The 20,322-nt window shown below is 58.6% G+C and overlaps 2 protein-coding genes across 6 annotated transcripts in view; both read left to right on the top strand.

The window, feature by feature from the left end:
- ASIC1 (acid sensing ion channel subunit 1) overlaps positions 1-10,166 on the top strand; it is a 64,653-nt gene extending 54,487 nt beyond the window's left edge. For all 5 annotated transcript variants that reach the window (XM_019497575.2, XM_059717922.1, XM_014603274.3 and 2 more), the window contains 9 exons: positions 1,659-1,809; positions 2,717-2,844; positions 3,277-3,427; positions 3,775-3,831; positions 4,863-5,016; positions 5,275-5,366; positions 6,327-6,406; positions 6,990-7,094; positions 7,300-10,166. In XM_019497575.2, the coding sequence (XP_019353120.1) occupies positions 1,659-1,809; positions 2,717-2,844; positions 3,277-3,427; positions 3,775-3,831; positions 4,863-5,016; positions 5,275-5,366; positions 6,327-6,406; positions 6,990-7,094; positions 7,300-7,404 (1,023 nt within the window). In that variant the 3' untranslated portion in view covers positions 7,405-10,166. The remainder of the gene's footprint in view (positions 1-1,658; positions 1,810-2,716; positions 2,845-3,276; positions 3,428-3,774; positions 3,832-4,862; positions 5,017-5,274; positions 5,367-6,326; positions 6,407-6,989; positions 7,095-7,299) is intronic.
- Positions 10,167-11,872: 1,706 nt separating this feature from the next.
- SMARCD1 (SWI/SNF related, matrix associated, actin dependent regulator of chromatin, subfamily d, member 1) lies at positions 11,873-20,314 on the top strand. The gene is made up of 13 exons (XM_059718632.1): positions 11,873-12,048; positions 12,131-12,318; positions 13,350-13,392; positions 13,473-13,595; positions 13,779-13,901; positions 14,327-14,443; positions 15,751-15,852; positions 15,931-16,092; positions 16,202-16,299; positions 16,836-16,971; positions 17,611-17,733; positions 18,009-18,110; positions 18,682-20,314. The coding sequence occupies exons 1-13, from the start codon at positions 11,881-11,883 to the stop codon at positions 18,733-18,735; spliced, it is 1,539 nt and encodes a 512-aa protein (XP_059574615.1). The 5' UTR covers positions 11,873-11,880; the 3' UTR covers positions 18,736-20,314.
- The last annotated feature ends 8 nt before the right edge of the window (positions 20,315-20,322 follow it).

Genomic DNA, 20,322 nt, shown 5'->3' on the forward strand with positions numbered 1-20,322 from the left:
AGCACTGCCGGCCTGCCCTGCTGGGCTGGCGTGGGGGCAGCGGAGCCGAGGGGCAGCTCCAGGGAAGTGTCTCTGGGACTCTGCCCAGTTCACGCACAGGAGGCTGCGTGCCCTGGCCTCAGCGCCTTGCGGGCGCAGCTCATTGGGATGTGAGGAGGGCCAAGGGATGCCAAATGCCGGTGCGTGGCACTCGGCTGCACTCCCAACTGGCAGCGCAGGGGCTGCGCCCAGGCCCCTCTTGCGCCTGAAGAGTCGAGCGGGTGAATCGGGCCCTGGCAGCGCTGCTGGGTCTGGCTGTGGGTGGGCGTGGGAAATGGGCTGCCCACCCTGCTCTGCCCAGGGGCCAGGGAGAGACCAGGAGGTGCCTCCTGAATCCCAGCACCTGCACTGGGCGAGCAGAGGGGAAGCTGCTTCTCTGAACAGGCAGATGGGAGGGCTGGTCTTGGCCATCACAGCAACCCCTGCGCTCGGCTACAGCCACCCTGCTGCCCTGGGACCGCAGACGCAAGGACCAGGGATGCTAGGCTTGGGTGGCCTCTGTGCAGTTCAAGCCGCCAGGGCCAGACACGTCCAGCGGCAGCAGAGTTCGGGTTTGCGCGCCGTTTCCAGCGCCCCTTGCAGGGCAGTGGCAGCATGCGCCCTGCTCAGCAACGTCCTGGCAGGTGCTGGCATACGGATCGGAGTCACGGAGGGAGCAGCAAGGGCAAGGAGGGCTCCTGGGGGCGGAGGGGCAGGAACAGGTGATGGGCACCGGGGGCAGGAAGGATCCCTGTCTGGTTAGAGGGGTCGGGGCGCAGCTGGCACCGCGCCTCCCCAAAGACTGGCTGCCTGGCATCCAGCCCGGGCTCTCTTGGCACAGCCAGGCCCTGGCAGCTCTGGAGCTCGGGGACGGGTGGGGTGAGCCTGGGTCTGGAGCGCCAGGCCCGTGGCTCCAGGGACAGCTAAGGCAGCCTGGGATCCTGCGCTGCTGGGAAGGAGCGGGGGGCTGGAAGCTGGGGCCCCCTGGCTCTGTTTCCAGCTGGAGGTGGAGCCGGGGCTTGGTGGTTTAGCAGATGGGGCGCCGAGGCCCAGCTCTGCTGCATCGTCCCCAGGTGCGAGCCCCTGCCTCCCCCAGAGCCGGTCCCCATCTCGAGCAATGGAGGCTGGCCAGGGAGGAGGGGCTGCGAGGCTCAGCCAGCGTTTCCCGGCTGCTCTTGCTTCCCTAGATGAAAGGCAGGATCCGCAGTCTCATCACATTCCCGTGTTCCTCGTCATGTTAATTACATGCCGGTGCCCATAACGGAGCCCATTAGCAGAGCATCTGCAAAGGGAACGTGAGCAAGTGCAATGTAACTACGAGCTGCCGGTGTGCCCTCCCTGGGGCGAGGGACCCAGCGCCGTCCCGCAGGCAGCCCAGGGTTTCAGCCAATGGATGCCTTATTTCCATTGCCAGTCCTCTTGCGCGGGGCTGTTGCCACGGTTACGGCGTGGCGAGACTGTTTCCAGCACAGATGGGTCCCCGGGGTCGGTCCCAGCAGCCCCACATGCCGTGAATTTGGTGACAGGCCGAGCCGAGCCCGCGCCGCACCGCGCAGAGGCCTGGAGAGCCAGCCCTGCGGGAGGGCATGGCCCGCGGGCTCAGCCGTGGCTCTGACTGTCCCCCGTGTCCCCCCCAACAGGTCTTCACACGCTACGGGAAGTGCTACACCTTCAACGCAGGGCAGGACGGGAAGTCCCCTCTCATCACCGTGAAGGGCGGCACCGGCAATGGCCTGGAGATCATGCTGGACATCCAGCAGGACGAGTACCTGCCCATCTGGGGCGAGACAGGTAACGGGCCCCAGGACGGTGCTCACACAGCCCCCGCCTTGCGCAGAGAGGAACCGGCACTGCCCACGGGGCCGCCCAGGAGCCCCCTGCCCCACGCGTCCGTGCCAGCCGCACAAGCCCGTGCAATCCCCAGTCGGGGCAGGGGCAGTTGTCTGGAGAAGTGTCCCATTCCCCCCCCGTCCTCCCCACTGTGTCCCTCCCGTAGACCCCCATCTTCTCAACCCCTCCCACTTCTTTGTCAGCCTCTTTTCCCTTCCTTCTTTTCCTACCTCAATTATTTGCCATGGCAACTGCCTACCCATGTAAATGAAGCAGCCATCACTTGTCTATGGATAGTGCCAGCCACTTCCAGTGCTGCAGTCCCAGGGAGCAGCAGCCCAAGCAATTGCGCTCAAGCCCATAGTGTGGGGATGGGTGTGCGGGCCAGCGTCCCCCTCCTCCCATTGCACCGCTCATCCCTTGCCTGGACAAGCCTGGTGCCCCAGTCTCCAAGGCGTGGGGGTCCCCGGGCACACAGCCCTGATTAGGGAGAGGAACCTGTGAGACTGGGCAGGCAGTGCCCCAGATGCATCGCTGCCTCGTGCAGGGCGGCAGTGCCATGGGAGGAGCGGTGCCTGCTGCCCCGTGCAGGCGGTGTCTCCAGCTCGAGGTGCCTGCGTGGGAGCACTCCAGAACGAGGGCGTTCTGCTCTCCCTCCTGCAAGCCTGGAGTGATGCCAGAGTCAGGGGAGCCGGCGCGAGGCAGAGGCTGCAGCAGCATAAGCAGGGGCCAAGCCCAGCTCTGGGCTTGGCTCCCCCATCCAGCCCATTGACACAAAGCAGCTTGCAATGTGAGAGCCCAGGGCATGGCTGCGCTGTCACGGTGGGAAGTGCCGCACACCTGTGTCCTGCCTTTCTGTTTCTCACAGATGAGACCTCCTTCGAAGCTGGGATCAAAGTGCAAATCCACAGCCAGGATGAGCCTCCCTTAATCGACCAGCTGGGGTTCGGGGTAGCACCAGGATTCCAGACCTTTGTGTCCTGCCAGGAGCAGCGGGTGAGGGGCACGGCCAGTCCCGGGCTGGCACTGACCTGGCAGCCCCTGATCTGCTTCTGCCCACCCTTTGCAGAGCAGAAAATCCCCCCCATGGTGTGTATTGCCAGGGGAGGAGGAAAGTCCTGCAGCACAGCCAGAGCCTGGAGGGATTATACCGTGATTGTGGGGCCAGAAACAGCCTCTGGGGTCTAGTCACTGGAGTGGGGCTGAGGGCCAGGACTCCCAAGTGGTAGCCCAGGCTTGCTGCAGCCGCGAACAGCGTCCTCGTCCATCCAGTGGAGGCAGCGACCTGCCATGGGGTTTTCTCAGGCTCAAGGCCTGCGACTGGCGGGGTACTCCTGGGGTGCTCTGGCTGGCACCTGCTCCATGGTGCTGCTCTGCAAGCAACAGCTGGGCACCCCTGTCCTCATGCCTCCTGTTCTTGCCCCCCAGCTTATCTACCTGCCCCCTCCCTGGGGCGACTGCAAGGCCATCACTGGTGATTCCGAGTTCTTCGATACCTACAGCATCACGGCCTGTCGCATCGACTGCGAGACCCGCTACCTGGTGGAGAACTGCAACTGCCGCATGGTGCATATGCCTGGTGAGCCCCTGAGGGCAGGTGGGGAGTGCAGGCAGCTCCAGAGCAACCCAGCAGGGCCACATTCAGCTAAGGAGAGCCACTTTGGACCAGGGCAGCACCTTCACCCCCTGCCAAAATGATAAAGCATGAGGCAGGCATGTCCTCGGGTGGGGAGATCATACAGCCCCTTGCTTGGGGTCTGGAGCCCTGCTGGGGATACCTGCGAGGGGTCAGTATCCCTGCCCCAGGCAGATCAGACCATGGCCCATGCACCCCAGCATCTCCCCTGCTCCCTGGATCAGGTCCGCTGGGGTCCTGTCCCAGTGCACAGGCCTTGCTGAGGTGTTGCTCTTTCTCTCTTTCTGCAGGCGATGCCCCATACTGCACCCCCGAGCAGTACAAGGAGTGCGCCGACCCGGCCCTAGGTGAGCCTGCCCTGCCGCCCCCTTGCAGGTTTGGCCTCTAGCCCGGAGACAGGTGCGCGGCTCCTGCCGGGGTGAGGAAACCCCCTTGCAGCAGCCGGAGGGTGGACGAAGCTCGCTTGGAAGCTGTCCTCAGCCCTGCTTAAGTTGCACCTCCCTGCAGCACCTCCACCCTCATTACATGCCAGGAAGGTGCAAGAAGCCTTAGTGTGGGGTCGGTTCAGTTCTGACCCGGGCCTTTGCCCGGGCACCTGTGGGGCCCGAGCGCCTCGGCCACATGTCGTGTGGGAGGAAGCCCCAAGCTGTAGCCATGTCCTGATCTCCGCTCCCTGTGTTAGATGGGTCTTGCTGTCCACAGCATAACAATGTCGCCAAGCCATATTGGCTGAAGAAGCTCTAGTTATATCCAAGGTGCCTCCCTGGTCTCCTGCCTGATGGTGTCTGTGCTCCTGCCAGGGCCTTCCTTGGGATGTGAGCCTTATCTTATCACCGCTAAAAGCATGAGCCAAAGGAATAGCTCCACAAGCAGGCAGCTGCAGTAGACTCTGATCCTTTTATCCGCACAAGCCCCTGAAGAGAGGAAAAAGACCCAACAACCCCTGCTGCCAGTCCTGCCACACCTGCCGGCAACCCCGTGGCCACCTGGATTGTGGCAGAGCCTTGCCCGTGGCAGGCAGCAGTGGGGACTCAGCCACAGCAGACCCCAGCACCCCTTGACTTTCATCCCTCCCGACCTGCGGGGACACTTTTATGAAGAACTTTGTTTCATGACCTTCCGTGCGGTATTTCCCACCTCTGCCCTCCTCCGTCCACCCCCTCCCCTCGGGCAATCTCCACCCCTTCCTCTCCTTGTATCTGCATGGTTGGCAGCTGGCGACAGTTTCTGTAGTTCGAGTCACTTCCGTGAGTGCCCCAGCTCAGTCGTCACCCCGAGGGGGTGCTGGCCTGAGGTTTGCAAGCAGCCCCGCGGCCCTGGTAGCGTCTGGGCTGCCGCGGTTCGATCCGTTCTGTCTCTCTCCATCTCCTGCTCCCAGATTTCCTGGTGGAGAAGGACAACGATTACTGCATCTGTGAGATGCCCTGCAACGTGACCCGCTACGGCAAGGAGCTGTCCATGGTGAAGATTCCCAGCAAGGCCTCGGCCAAGTACCTCGCCAAGAAGTACAACAAGTCGGAACAGTACATCGGGTACGCTGCGGGGAGAAGGAAAGGCAGGGGCTGGTTGTGTGGCCCCGCTGGGCAGAGCTGAGGGGTGCCCAGGCCAGCAGGGCTTTGCCTCCCACTGACTCCTCCGGTGGGTGCCCGCCCTGTCTTCAGAGCTGCAGGGGGCTTGGTGCTGACTGAGCACCCGACTCCCTGGCCTTGGACCCTGCCGGGGTCTTTGCTCACACGCCCCATGCTGCTGTGTGCAGAGGCTCTGATGCCCCTCTCACCCGTCTCTCGCAGAGAGAACATCCTGGTGCTGGACATCTTCTTTGAAGCCCTGAACTACGAGACCATTGAGCAGAAGAAAGCCTACGAGGTGGCTGGCTTGCTGGGTGAGTCTGCAGGTGCTGGTGGCCATGCTCGGGAAGAGACACAACTAGGCCTGCGCTCATTCCTGAGCAGTGCCAGCCTAGCTCGTGCTAAGGGTCCATTCAGCAGGGATCCTACGGGCTCTGCCTCCTGCCTGGCTGTGGGGAGCAGCGAGATCTGGGGCAGGGAGGGCAGTTGGGGACCCTAGTGCTGTGAGCAGCATGACCCACCAGCCTGCTCGGCAGCAGCAGAAGCCAGGCCCGCTCGCACCAGGCTCCCTCCTCAGCCTCCAGACACTTGGGTTCTTTGAATAAAGGATCTAGAAAACGCCGGTGGCTTCATCCGCTCCATCTGTGTGGAGCAGTCGAGGTTTGGGCTCAGGGAACAGGCTTGTGGGACAAGGTCGCCAAGTTGCACCTGTGTCACCTGGGCACCCAGCCTCAGCTGAGGACCACCACGGCCTGTGGAGCAGCGGGTGAGCCATGGGGAGGCGGAGGGCTGCAGATAAAGGACAGGCAGTCGGGTGAGATGTGCACGTGCAGTCACAGCAGCTTGTGGGGACTCACACTGCACCTCTGGGACTGGAAGCACCCAAGATAGGTGGTGTCCCCCCCCCCGGGGCACAGTCCCTGTCCACAGTGGGTCACAGGCCATCCTGGCTTGCCTCTTCTGGGGCACATGCCCCCCCCACCGCTGCCTTCTCTAGGGTCAGGCCCACAATCCCCAGCTGATCTTACCAGGCATTGGCCTTGCAAAGGTCCCCATCACAGGCAGGTGCTAACGAGATTAGTGTGAACTAACGGCAGAGGGATCCGGCCTGTCGCTGCAGGCAAATGAGTCACTACAACAGGTGCAGCTGCCGCCTCCTCCCTCCCACCTCCTTTCTTTTCTCCTTCTCTGCTTCCATCCCTGCTGTCACCCAGCCCCTGGGAGCAGAGCCTGCTGCTCCCCCCTGACTGCCTCTCGTCCCCTCTCCTCTGCAGGTGACATTGGTGGGCAGATGGGGCTGTTTATTGGGGCCAGTATCCTGACTGTGCTAGAGCTGGTTGATTATGTTTATGAGGTGAGTTGCCTCGCTCTCCCTTCTCCTTGGCTTTGGAGCCTGGTCGGCCACGGGGGGATAAAGCCCCCTTCCCTGCCGTGCAGCAGAGCGCTCCCCAGAGGTCCCCTCCCTGCCAACCTGCTTGCCCAGACCCTGCCTTGCCCAGAGCAGCTGCTCCCCTGCTCCATGTCCCTTGCCTGCCTGCCTGCCGGCCGCTCTTCGCCTGATTTTACCCTCCAGCCCCGTCGCGTCAGCCTGGGCTTTTCTGCTTTGCCACTCCCTGGGCCTCTGCCAAGCTTGGGCTCCTCTTCCAATCCTTATGGACCCAAACGTCTCCTGCGAAGACATCCCTCCCACCATACTCTTATCCCACCCTTCCTACCCAGACACTGGTGCTGTGGGGTTGTGCTCTCAGCCTTCCCAGTGCGCGTGCAGGACGTGGAGTCACGCTGGATCCCCTGCTGCAAGCAGGATCTGGCCTGTGCGTTTCCCGTCGCAGACGTCCCATCGCTGGCGACCTGGCCCTTCCCCAGCTTTGAAGAGCACGGGGCTGCTCGTGTCCAGAGGGGCTGTCTCAGCCAGCAGATGCTCTTGCTGCCCCCAGGTTATAAAGCACAAGCTGTGTCGCCGGGGCAAGTGCCGAAAGAACCACAGAAGGAACAACGCGGACCAGGGCGTTGCTCTGAGCATGGATGATGTGAAGCGCCACGTGAGTACTCGAGGCCCCACCCTGGTGCCCGGGGCTCGGCCAGAGTTAGCCTCCACCCTCCAGCGCCCACATAGCGGGGGCATCAGGGCACTGAAGGGCTGCCCCTCTAAGGACCTTTCCCTCTCTAGCAGTGCTCGCGTTGCCATTGCTGGGGGGTTTGGGATTGTCTTCACATGCTCCTAACTTGCCTCTCCCTTGTGCCCAGAACCCCTGCGAGAGCATAAGGGGCCACCCAGCTGGCATGACATACGCAGCCAACATCCTACCTCATCACTCAACCCGGGGCACTTTTGAGGACTTCACCTGCTGACTCGACGTCTGGATGTACAACCAACACTACCAAAGCCCTCTGGAGAGCTGCCCCTCTCCCCGGGAGCGTCAGCGGAGGGGACACACCTAGGGACCTTGCTCCTAGCCACGGTGGGACACGGACAAGAACGATGGCCTCGGTGCTGGGCCAGGCAGCAGATGGTTGTGTTGGGTTGGTTTCTGACCCTGGATACAGACTCCACAGCAGCTGCTCCCCTCCCCACCCCTAGTTTAGAGACTCTTGGACATGCCAGCCCAGCTACACCGTGACGCGACGCTGGGGGCGTCTCTTCCTCAGCGCCCTGCGGGGAGCTACCGCACGCCGGGCTGGGCCCAGGCCTTGCCCCGCTCCTGCCCTCGCCTCCCCCTTCGTTTTTAACTAAAGAGAGCAAGGAACCCAGAAGCCAGGAAGAGTCAGCTCTGTGGCTGCGAAGGCACCAGGGGGAGGAGGCCCTCCCCCTTCCCCATCCATCCATCTGTCTGCCTGCTTTCCCTTCCATCCTGCTTCCACGGGGAGCCCTGGGAGGCAAGGTCGGGTGTAGGGAACCTGGTCCCTCTGCTCGAGTTGAGCCAGCTCTGCAGAGGGCCTTGCTCCCACCCAGGAGGCAGCCCCCGTGGGTGCTGGGCTGGGTCCCCCCTGCTTCAGCAGGATGCTCCAGGTTGTCATCCCTGGGGCAGGTGGAAGAGGGTGGCGAGAGCTGACCCCCGAGCGCCTCTGCTGCCTCTTGGGCACAGCCAGAGCGCTCTCGCTCTTGTGTCAGCCCCAGCGCATCTCACTGTGTCTCGCTGAGTATAGGGTCCTCGGGAGCCTGCTGCCATAGGAAGGGCTCTGCCCTGTGCCCAGCGCGCCCGCTGTCCTCCAGTGCACCCGTGCACGGTGCTGCGAGCTGAGCCGAGGTCACGCCAGCTCCCTCCGTGAGCTAGTGTCGCTCTAGTCCTTCTATCGCCATCCTCTGCATGAGCTGCCCTGCCCCAGCCCTATGAGGTCTCTGTCCCCAGCCCCCACGGTGTAGAGGGCTGAGGCCCCCTCCCAGCCTCCACTGTGGCTGGCCCCAGGGGTGGAGGAGGGCTTTCCAAAGAACCCGAGGGGCCTCGAGCCGCTCTGCCCTCAAGCAGTCCCCAGGTGGATGGGAAGTCGCTGCGGAAGGGGCCTCTCCACTGCCTGACGAGCCCCCTGCACAGGGGCGAGTGCATTGGGTGGGCAGGGGATGTGGGGGCCTGACCACATCTCCGCGATGCCCGTTACCGCGCAGGCAGTGGTGGTCCAGGGGGAGCCTGCCCAGTAGCATGGCCTCTCAGCCCAGCTGCTCCCAGGCTGCCCCTCAGCCCGTGGAGCAGCCGGACACAGGTGTGACCCCCCCAACAAGGCCCTGGTTCAGCTTTCCCAGGGCAGCCACATGCTGGCAGGTGCCTGCCCAGATCCTCGTCCCCCAGGGAGTACGGGGCTCTGCGCCCCTTCTGCCAGGCTACGCACAAGCCCACCACGCTCCTGGAACAGCGAGTCTGGAGCCGGGAGCGCCTGCAGCCAGGAGCGCTGGCACCCTGGACTGAGCCAAGCACCCGGGGCAGCAGCTTTGAGCAGGGCAGGCGCTACGCGCACACCCCAGCCCGGGCCTCAGCCGCCCTCCCCACGCCAAGTAGTCTTACCGCAGGAGGGGGGTGTTGAGGTACAGGGCTCTTTGCTTTGGGGAGGGGGTGGACACCTGCCCTGTCCCTGCAGCCAGGCTCCCCCAGGCAACAGCTGCTCCTGGAAACACAGGGCTTGGGCACGGTCTGGTGCAGAAGTGGCCAGCAGCTGTCCTGGGTCTGGGTCCCCTGGGGCCTCTGCTGGCCGGCTGCCCTCAGAGGGGGTTGTGCTCAGGGAGCCAGGCCCCCTCCATGGACCACCGCTCCTTCCAGACCCACCGCAGGCTGCTGGGCTGCAGCTGTTTGTCACAAATACCGCTGCAGCAGGGGTTGCCGGCCCAGGAAACCTCAATTGTTTTGTTCCACGGTCAATGAAAAAGCCTTCCCGTCGCCCCCGACACTGGGCTCCAGCCCTGTCGAGCTCTGCCCCATGTTCAGCAACGGCCCTGCCGGGCTAAAGTGCTACTTATCTTTAAGAGCTTTTGCAATAAGTCTTTTTTTTAATGATGATTATTATTTTTTTAATCTTTCTTTTACTTTTATTGTTGTTATTTCCATGTCCTGACCAAAATTAGGAATTGGGGGGGTCAGTCCTTTGTATCCTGCAGTCACCTGAAGACAAATGGGTCGGCCACGTCCATAAATTTTCTTATGGATCTTTCTTGCAGTTTTGTTGCTTTTCATTTTATTTTTTGGTTTTGTTCTCTCTCTCTCTCTCCCTCTCTCTCTCTTTCTCTAAAGCTTTTAAAGATGGGGCTTGGATTTGACCTCGATGCTCACCTGTTGAGGCATACAATTTTTTTATTTGTTTGTCTGTTTTTATTATAATCATCCTCATTTTATATTTCTTATATATAATATATATTACTATATATATATATGTACATATATATATATATATACCTCTATATGCGCCATATCAGTGTAGATACCCATCCAGTAGCATTTAGGCCTTGATATTGTGCCATTTTCTGTTACCGATCTCTGAATGCCTTCAAGTGTATAAAGTGTTGAATTATCTCTGGTATCTGTACTATGTACACACATTTTCATAGGAAGCACAATAAGATGACAGATGCATTGTACATCAAACCTGCTACTCTTAGCAATGATATAAAGGATGGTATAAATCATGAAGACAGCCTTCTTCTCTCTTGCTGGGCTGCAGGAATCAATCTCCCAGGGGCGGGTAGGCACTGCACACAGGCTGGGCTCCCTGCAGGGCTGAGGTGGGCTTCTCAGCCGGCCGTGGAGCGGGGCCGTGATGCGAGAACAAGCTCCGGCCCTGCCCTAAGTGCACGCTTAGATTGTGAGAGGCCCAGAGACTCCAGGCGTGCTTTTGTAACAGCTCACTTAGATCAGGGGGTCCCAAAGGAGGGGCTGCTGGAAGCACTTCCAGTCCAAGGGACATCTTTTCAACTATTTACTGGCTTTGTCCTCTGGCGGCGAGTCAGCGATTGGGGAGGTTTGAGCAAAAGCAGAGTCTGTTTTCAAGCGTGTAGGAAACACACTTTTCCCATTGTTAGCGTGAGCCCGCTAGCCTTTTACCGGGGTCGGTTTGGGGCAAGAACCTGACACTGAAGGAAGAGCCTGTCTCACTTGTCTGACTTAGTAGCCCTTGTGCATGCAGGACCAAGTGTACTGTGCAGACTGGGACATAAACAAGAGCTCTGCCCAAAAGCCTTTTCAGCCGAGTGTTTCTCTGGAACAAAGAGCAGTGCATATAAATTATGCTTGTGACCCACTTCTGTTGGGCCGGGCTGGGGCTAGGCTGGCCAGGAAGAGGCGGTTTTTGTCTAGGAGAGGAATGGTAGAAGCAACATCCTCTGAAAGGAGTTGACAGACCTAAATGAACTGGAGCCAGCCGTGAAGCAAACCCCAAGTGCAGGCATAGCATAGCAATGAGAGGAGCGGATCGCACCCGCTCCTGGGGCTACCGCAGCGATCTGAGGACCGGCGCGGCCGCGGCACGCAAGCCGTCGGCAAGTGCTGCCATCAAGGGCGCGCCGCGCCTTTGCGCACGGTCCCTGGCGGCACGAAGGATACAGCTCACTCCCACCAGCCTCCACCTCATGTCAGCATTTCGGCACGGAGCTGGGACCTGGGTTGTGAGGCAAGAGGGACCCGCGCCGGGCAAGGGGCAAGGGCCTGCGGGCTGGGCCAGCGCACGGGCAGGGCGCGGCACAGACGCCCCAGCTTCCTGCCCGGGCTGCTGTGGGGGGGCCAGTCGCTGCCACCGGCCGTGGCCCTGCAGCCCGCGGTCGCTGTCACGGTGCGGCGCCGCGCTGCAATAAGGGTGCGGAAAAACTCCAGCGGGTCCAGAGAAGAGGCGCCCCTACGATGAGGGACTTGCAAGGCAAGCCAGAGGCGGAGAGGCGGAGGGACTTCGGTCTCAAGAGACGGCGGGGAGGCGACTTGATAGCGGCTTACTGCTATCTCAGAGGAGTGCAGCGGGAGCTCGGGGAACAACCCCCGCGAAGACCAGGACCAATGGGTGCAAACTCCTGCAAGGCCGCTTCAGGCTTAATAGCAGGGAAAACTCCTTCACAGCCCGGGTGTCCCGAATAAACTCCCTCCGGAGGTGTGCAGTCCCCTACCCTGGAGGTTTCCCAGAGGAGCCTGGACAGTCACCTGAGCCCAGCTGTCTGCCGGCCTAGTGCCACCTCCACCGCGTGCACCCATTGCTCCTTCCGCCACCGCGAAGACCTGCCTAAGCGCCCCGCCCCGCCCCGCCAGAGGGCGCGCGCCGCCGCCCCCGGGGCGCTCTAGCCCCGCCTCGGCGCCGCGCTCTATGGTCCGCTTCCGCTTCCGGCGCGGCGCCCCTCCCGCCGCCCCCTTTGTGCGGCACAAGATGGCGGCGCGGGCGGGCTTCCAGGCCGTGGCTCCGAGCGGCGGCGGCGGCGGGGCGGCCGCGGGGGCCGGGGCGCTGGGGCCGGGCGCGCCGGGGCCCCCCGTGCGCATGGGGCCGGCGCCGGGCCAGGGCCTTTACCGCTCCCCGCTGCCGGGGGCCGCCTACCCGGTATGGGGGGGGGAGGGGAGGCCGGGGGGGCCGGGCCGCGCGTGGGCCCGCCACCGACCGGCCCGTGTGTTTGTCTCCGCAGCGCCCGGGCCTGCTGCCGGGCAGCCGCCTGGCACCGCAGGGCCCGGCCATGGGCCCGCCCGGCTACGGCGGGAGCCCCGCGGTGCGGCCCGGCATGGCCCAGGCCGGCCTGGACCAGTCGCGCAAGCGCCCGGCGCCGCAGCAGATCCAGCAGGTGCAGCAGCAGGCCGTGCAGAACCGCAACCACAAGTAAGGGCCCCCGCGCCCGCCCGGAGCCGTGTCCGCGAGCGGGAGCCGCGCTCGCCTGCCTAGGCTGCGGTCTCGGGGGTGGGGGTGGGGTCGCTGGGTGGCGGCGGGCGGTGATTTCGGGCGGCGGGCCGGCCGCGCTTCGAGTTTTGGCAAGCTGTCGCTGCCCCGTCCCTGGTTGACACCTTAGGACCAGAAGTCCTCACCCTTGAGCTTTGCCACCAGGAGCCCCTGAGGACTGGGGCGATGCCTGCGGTCCTCCCCTTTCTCTCTCCGCCCCCCCTTTCCTCCTCATCTGTGTTACCCGGGGCGCGGGGAGGCAGGAGCAGCTCGAGGGCAGAAGCCCCTTCCCGTTGGGGCTCGGGGTGGGTGGGACTTGCTGCTGCGGCTGTGCCGTTCTGCCGGTGGCTTCCCCTGGGTCCTACTGCTCCTGGTTCCTGTCATCTTTGACAGGCAGCCAGGAGCAGATTCATATTCATTTTGTACATTTTTTTTTTTTTTAGGGGACCTGCGGGCCGTATTTTGCCCGCCCCCGAATTAGGTAGAAATAACGGTACGCAGATGGTACAGCAAGGGCAGCTCTGGGTTGGTTGGGCTTTTTTCTTTTTTAACTTCATAGCAGTCATTGTGCCTTGGTGAGCGGTGGCAGCCCAACGTTATCCGTCGGTTGAGAAAAGGATTGACTGCAAAATCTATCAATCGATGTTAAATCAAGAGTGCGGAGTCGCTTTGTACCAAAGTAAAATACTGCCCCCAGCTCAGTGCAGCCCTGGTTCCCCTGGGAGACCGGAGATGTTCAGAGACCCGGGGGGTCTCAGTGCTGCAGAGCTTGCTGTGCCGGAGCCGAGTGCCAGCCCCGCTGTGGCTAGGCGCCGTATGCGTGGGCTGACAGTATAACAGCTGCACTGGAGAGGCCAGGGCCAAGGATGACCCAGAGCATCTCGCAACACAGTTGTAGGTCTGAGGGTAAAGCCCCTTCCGGTCTGAGGGGCAAAGGGGTTGCCACCCTAATGCATGTGTCTTTTTTTACGCAGCGCTAAGAAGAAGAAAATGGCTGACAAAATTCTACCTCAGAGGGTGAGTGTGGCGCGTGCGCGCAGTCTCCAAGCTCTCAGCGGTTTGAGCGGCGTGTTTGACTGGCTTGTGCTTTGCTGCAGATTCGTGAGCTGGTACCCGAATCTCAGGCCTACATGGATCTGCTGGCATTTGAAAGGAAACTGGACCAGACGATCATGAGGAAACGGTTGGATATCCAGGAGGCCTTGAAACGACCCATTAAGGTAGAGGAGGAGAGCGGCTTACGCCCTTTGTCTTGCCCAGACGTGGGATTAGTTTACATGGCAGCGTGCTGGGGAGGTGAAAGGCAGAGGGAAAGCGTCTTGGCTGCGGGCATGGCATGGACGGGGTTATTGGCATTTAGCGTTTAGGGTTTTGCCATTAATGTTTTGCTGATACTTTCTTAGCAAAAACGAAAGCTTCGCATCTTCATTTCCAACACTTTCAATCCGGCCAAGTCGGATGCAGAGGATGGTGAGGGGACTGTTGCCTCGTGGGAGCTCAGGGTGGAAGGACGTCTGCTAGAGGATGTGAGTGCGAGAGCTGCAGCTCCTTTTGGGAGGCCAAGGGAGGTGCATCAGTGTTCGGATAATGTGGGTTGAGTGGGCATAAGATGGGAGTCCCTTGCTAGTGGGTTGTGATTTAAAAGGTTTGGACTTGCAAGGGCAGACCAGCTCTTTAGAGGCTGAGGCTGTAACTAGGGGCCTCCTTGGTGTTCAGTAAGAATGAAACAGAAATCTGTTGGGGGAGGGTAAGGGTAAGAGAGCCGTGCCTGGTTCTCCAGCCTGTGGATAGGGATGTTTCTAAGGCAGATTTATGGGGAAAGGGATAAAACACACAGTAAAGAGGCAAGTGTTCTGTGGGCTTCAGGTCATCATCTTCATCAGCCCTGTTATGTATGCTCAATGGCTGGGGTGGGCAGCCATGACACTCTTCCTCTTCTGTGCTGCTGCAGTCAGCTCTGTCCAAATATGATGCCACCAAACAGAAAAGGAAGTTTTCATCCTTCTTTAAGTCTCTGGTCATCGAGCTGGATAAAGACCTGTATGGCCCAGACAATCACTTGGTGGAGGTGAGCTGTCCTTCTTACTGTCCCTGAGGGAGGGCTGCAGTGTTGGCAGTGGGGAGGTGCGTGTCTTGTTCCTGGGAGATGTGGTTTTGTCTAGGGGCTGGCACAAAGGGGTGGGCCAGGAACTCGAGAGGTTGATCCTAACTGTGCTGCCGGTTTGTTGCGAGTTTGGGACATGTTGTTAACATTTGTGAAATGGGAAGGATGCCGAGTTAAATCTTGAGTGGGGGCTGGTGCCTGTTGCAGAAGAGAATGAATTTTTTAGGTCTGCAGCTTTCATAGTTTATGAATCTCTTTAAATCTTGAGATGAAAGGTAGCTCCTCTTTGAACTACAAATCATTACTAGAATATCAGTGTGCCTCTGGAGCGTGAGAAGTGCCGAACTACAAAGCATGATGCTGCGGGATCATGGAGCACTTGCGTGGCAGTCGTGTACGTGTGTTCTCAGTTCTAGCCACCTGGCTCAGCCGCCTCAGATCTGTAACAGTGCAGGCAGTGGATGAAGTCTGTTGTCCATACGAGTAGCTGTTGCATAACACAGCATAAGTGCCTGTCCTCCATTTCTCCGTACTCGGAGTAAGGCTGATAACTCGGGGAAGGCAGCAGAGTATGTCCTGCCCTGCTGTCACCACTGAGGGTCTTGGTCCTGAGGGATTTCTGTGCACAGTTTACCTCTGAACACAGGGCCGGAAGGGCTCCTTGCCATCGTGTCCACTCTTCTGCTGTGTTGGGCACAAGGTTGTATCACGTTCCATCTTACAGCCATTAGTCTTGTTTGCCTCCTCTGCTCCCGGTGGAAGGCTGTTCCAAACCAATTGATTGTTCTGACACGTTACAGCTTTCTCAATTCCTGTCTACATTTATTCATGGCCAGTTTATACCCATTTGTTCTTAGGTTAAATAGCCTTTTTGTCTCCTGCTGCATTTGTAGCCGTCATATTTCTACTTGGCATTTGTTTTGCAAGAGCAAACAAGCCAAACTCTTTCAGTCCCCGTCTTGGAAGATAGGCTGAGCAAATTGGTTATCTGTTTGCTTTTCTGGTGGACTTTCTAAGCCCCAAGGCTAGGGTTTTGTCCTCCTTTCAGAAGGAATGTTGGCGTGGTCTCGGTGCTCTCTGGCCAAATGCAGCGCACGTGGCAGAGATTGCCCAAAGCCAGACGGACGAGATCTGTGTGGGGAGGGACCTCAGTCATCTGTAAATGGCAGTGTATAGAAAGGCATTCTGTTGGGCAGGCAGTGGGGGCAAAGGCAGTCGCCTAGCAGTGTGTGTCCGTAAGTCAAGCTGTCTCCCTGGTTTGCTCATTGCAGTGGCACAGGACTGCTACTACCCAGGAGACGGATGGCTTCCAGGTGAAGAGGCCTGGTGATGTGAATGTGCGCTGCACTGTCCTCCTGATGCTGGACTACCAGGTAGGCAGGCTTACATGATGCAGCTCAGAGCCAGGGGACAGCCCGCATCTTCTCATCTCTGTCATGCTTTTGTCTCAGCCTCCACAGTTCAAGCTGGACCCCCGCCTGGCCCGTCTCTTGGGGATACACACCCAGACCCGCCCGGTGATCATTCAGGCACTGTGGCAGTATATCAAGACCCACAAACTGCAGGACCCCCATGAACGGGAGTATGTCATCTGTGACAAGTACCTCCAGCAGGTAAAGGTGCCCCATGGCTGGGGCAGGGAGCCTGGGGAAGTTCATGCCTTTGGCTCCTGCAGTTCTCCAAGCTGCATATTTCCCACCTCCAGCTTTCTCTCTGTTGCAGATATTTGAGTCTCAACGAATGAAGTTCTCAGAGATCCCCCAAAGACTGCATGCTTTGCTCATGCCTCCAGAGCCAATTATCATTAACCATGTGATCAGGTGAGACTGGCTTACCTGGGGCAGTGTTTCTGGACAGAAGGGAGGATGCATAAAATTGCATGGGGGAAATGTCTGTTGCTGTGGTTTAATTCCCAGTACCAGCTTCTTTTTGTGCACCTGTTCATGTTTCATTAACTCTGCCAAGTGTTCAGGGAGCGGCTGTTTTTTCCCAGTTCACAAGGTTCTGCACTCGGGCTTCAAGTCTCTTCCGAAAAACGTCCTCTCTTGCAGCCTTCCCTTACACTGTGCCCCGGGAGTGCCCCCAGAATTATGCATCATCTCTGAACAACTATACTCAGAGCAAGCACCCAGTCCCCAGTGCTGCAAAGCAACCTATGCATTTCTGGAGCTGGAATTGTTCTCAGTGCATCAGTTGATGTTTTTCTTCGGATACAATAAGCCAGCACAGTGCAAATGCCAGCCCTAGTTGTTCCTACCCGTACACCTGGAGGGTGGAAGCCACATGCTGTTAAGACCTTAATAAAATGCTGCTCTCAGCATCTCACTTGTTCTGGTTTTCTCTGTGATGTCCCCAGTGTTGACCCAAATGACCAGAAGAAAACAGCCTGCTATGACATTGATGTGGAAGTGGACGATACCCTGAAAACCCAGATGAATTCCTTCCTGCTGTCCACAGCCAGTCAACAGGAGATTGCTGCTCTGGATAACAAGGTACAGCTGGATTCTGCCTCTGTCTTTCTCCACTGTGGGGTGGAAACGCAGGCACTAGGTGTCACAAGAGACTCTCCTTGTAGCTTTCAAAATGGGTTTGTCCTCGCAGCATTATAGTTGTTGGTGTCTGGAAGAGGGCACCACCGTTTCTACAGCTTGAATCAGATGGTGACGCTCTGGCTTTACTGAGAAAATAAGTTCGGAAACAAGTGGTCAGAGGGGAATTGGTTCAGTCCTTAGAGCAGCAGGGGGCTGGGAGTCATGTTCTGGGTCCTCCTTGCAGCTTTTCTACTTGAGATCTCAAGCATGTCACTTCATTGCCGTGTGCCTTGGTTTAAACTGTGGCAGAATCTGTAGCTACCTTATGGAGGTTGTCAGGCTTACTGGTAGTATTAGCCCCAAGGAAATGTTGGATGCTGCATCAGAGTAAAGTTTTACAGATATCCTAAATCTGAATTTTAGGGTGTTACTGAGCCCTGTTAATACATGGAGGGCGGGTGGGGCAACTGGGCGAGTTTATATCAACCAGGGGGTGCGGTAATTTTCATTTTGACATACTGGCCCCCTTAGTGCTTCTCTCTCTTGGGTCAGCTGTGCTCCGTGGTTTAACAATATCCCATTGCTATACTTCTCTCTTAGATCCATGAAACAATAGAAACCATTAACCAGCTGAAGACCCAGCGGGAGTTCATGCTCAGCTTTGCCCGGGACCCCCAGGGCTTCATCAATGACTGGCTTCAGTCACAATGCCGGGATCTAAAGGTAAAAACCGTTTTTCCTCTTGTGTGGAAGTCAAATAAAGACTTCTCTGGCTGCCTGTGTGTGGAGGTACAGCTGTACAGTTTGCAGCTCTGCAATCAAGGCTAGAATTGGGATGGAGTAGGAGGAGGTTTTAAACCTGATGGTGTTGGCCAAGTCCTGCTGAAGGTTGTTCAGGAGCTGTACCTATTGGTAGGGGCTTAGGGAAGGAAGTGTGCATATTTCAGAGCGTGTAAGGCTGTTTTTAGGCTCTGAGCTGCTCTCCTTCCTGTCCCTAGACCATGACTGACGTCGTTGGAAATCCAGAAGAGGAGCGTAGAGCTGAGTTCTACTTCCAGCCGTGGGCTCAGGAAGCTGTGTGCAGATACTTCTACTCCAAGGTGAGCTTTCACAAACAGATCCCTCCCCAGCTGGTGGAGCCTGCCCCTGCTTGGTAAAGCTGAGCACTTAAAGATTAATGCGTCTCTCTCTCCAGTGCCTCTCTGGTCTGGCATTAATACTTCCTCACTCTTGGCCTGCGTGGCTTGGATGTGGAGTCCTTACTTGCTGCTGACCTGATGCTGCTACATTGTGGGTGGTCTCTTCATGCTGGTAAATAAGCAGCAGAGCTGGAGAACCTCTGTCAAGCTGTTGTTGGGTTTAGCGCTCGTTCTGATCCAAGGCAGGTCTGGCAGAGGTGGGACAGGTTTTCCCCATGCGATTCTCAATTGCGTTTGCTAAATACACCCATGTTCTTTTCTGCTTTCAATCCTAGCTTGTTCCCTAGCTCTGGGCTTTGCCAGGATGAAGGAGCTTCCTTGCTCCCTAGCCCCTTTGTGCAGTGCAGCAGCGAGGAGAGGCAGTCCCTCCCCAGTGGGTGTGTGCTGTTGGGCTGTGCGTTCAGTTCCACTCCAGTCTAGCCTCTCCTGGGCTGCAAATGTATTAATGCTGAGACCTTGGCTGCTTCTACAGGTGCAGCAGAGACGGCAGGAGCTGGAGCAGGCCCTAGGAATCCGTAACACATAGGCAGCCCCACTCCTCGTCGACCAGAAGGCATTGCAGCTACTTGTGGAGACTCAGCACTGCAGTTCACTGTTAGGGCCCACACAACCCCACTCCAGCACAGAGACCTGCAGCCACGACCCACCCTCGCACAGTCCCTGCTGGTGCGGCTCCAGAACCCTTTGAGGAAGTGGCGAGCAGGCAGCTCAGAGGATTGCACGCTTCTACCTGGTTTCCTTCCTGACTTTTTTGCTGGGTCAATCCCAGAGCTCCCGAGGGCCAAACCCTATGTACCGGTTGCCTGTAATATCCCTGGTATCCAGAATGGATGTGGACTTAACTTTCTCTTGCGTTCAGAAACTCATCCTGGCCCTTTTCCCCCTAAGCTGGGATCTAGTTACTGCACAGAAGAGAACATGGGGCTGGAATCCCTCTTGGCAGGGCAACACCGTCTGCCATACAGACAGAAGATCTGTAGCCATTCCCTTCTTTGCCTGTGACATGCCCTGAAGCAGGTGGACGGTGCTCCCTCCCTGTACTGGGCTTCCTTGTAGGACAGCCCTCTTGAGGAAGGGTTTCTGGACTTAAGTAGAGAATAGCTTCTCCCATCATCTCCGTCCCTGGATGTCTCAATTCCCTCCTTGTTGCTCACCAGGCTTCCGCAAGCCTGTGGGATGAGATGTTGGCACAGCCAGGGATGGAGAAGCAGTGGAGAGGTGTGGCTTTGCACGCCAGGGGTTTTGCTGATGTGCAGTGTGAAGTGGCCACTTGTTCTCCCTGCTGCAGCTACAGCTCTCACGGCGTAGCTGGGCTTCGCAGGAGCAGTAGGGTCACTCCTTTGACAGAGACGGGAATCCTGCACCACCGCCTGTTGGAGAAACATGCTGCTCCACGCAGAGCCAGGAGTCTGATGGGGCAGACTGCCCCTAGTCGCATCCCGGGCCAATAACTAGCAGAAGTCTCTGTCACGGTGAGACCGGTCTCCTGCGGCGTCTTGCCCACTAGGTGCAGGGCAGGTGATGAGTCAGGAATGTGCAAACAGGTTTTCTCCCCTTGGGACATGACAGCCCTGCTGTCTCTTTGGGGGGATGAATTAGTGCCACGCTTCAGCCTCACCTTCGGGACTGTGGCGGGGTGGAAGGGAGTGGCTTTCTTTGACCTGGATCTGAATATGGGACAGTGAAGCAAGTGGACTCAGAAGTCGGTCGCGCTCTGGGAGATAGCTGCAGAATCATGATGCTGACACCCCTTTTGCGCGCACACCCTGCCTTGGCATAGCTGGGAGGCTGCTGCCAGTCTGGGAGCCTGGGTGGCCCTAGCCCCTGTGTCTGTGTAACTACGTGTATGTGAGTAATAGACTCGACCCTTCCTCTCCCCTATTCCCTCCCCCGTATCCTTCCGTGGCACTAGGGCTGATGCAGCAGCTGGCGGTGCCTCTGGGCACGTGCGCATGGAGGGCGCCGGATACTGCGGAGGCAAGTGCAGCTGTTGCAAAATTACTGTTTTTATTAACTGAACATTGTTTTTTTCATGGACCAAATTTTTTTTGTACCGTGTCCTCGTAGCCGTCACCCAGTTGTAATAAAAGCCTCCTGCAAAGGAAGGAAGCTG

This window comes from Alligator mississippiensis, chromosome 15, assembly GCF_030867095.1.
Source record: "Alligator mississippiensis isolate rAllMis1 chromosome 15, rAllMis1, whole genome shotgun sequence".
Taxonomy (NCBI): Eukaryota; Metazoa; Chordata; order Crocodylia; family Alligatoridae; genus Alligator; species Alligator mississippiensis.

Coding starts and splice junctions, on each gene's coding strand:
- SMARCD1 (XM_059718632.1), top strand. CDS start 11,881: ATGGCGGCGCGGGCGGGCTTCCAGGCCGTGGCTCCGAGCGGCGGCGGC. Junction 13,902..14,326: donor AAGGACGTCTGCTAGAGGAT/GTGAGTGCGAGA, acceptor GTGCTGCTGCAG/TCAGCTCTGTCCAAATATGA. Junction 18,111..18,681: donor GCAGATACTTCTACTCCAAG/GTGAGCTTTCAC, acceptor CTGCTTCTACAG/GTGCAGCAGAGACGGCAGGA.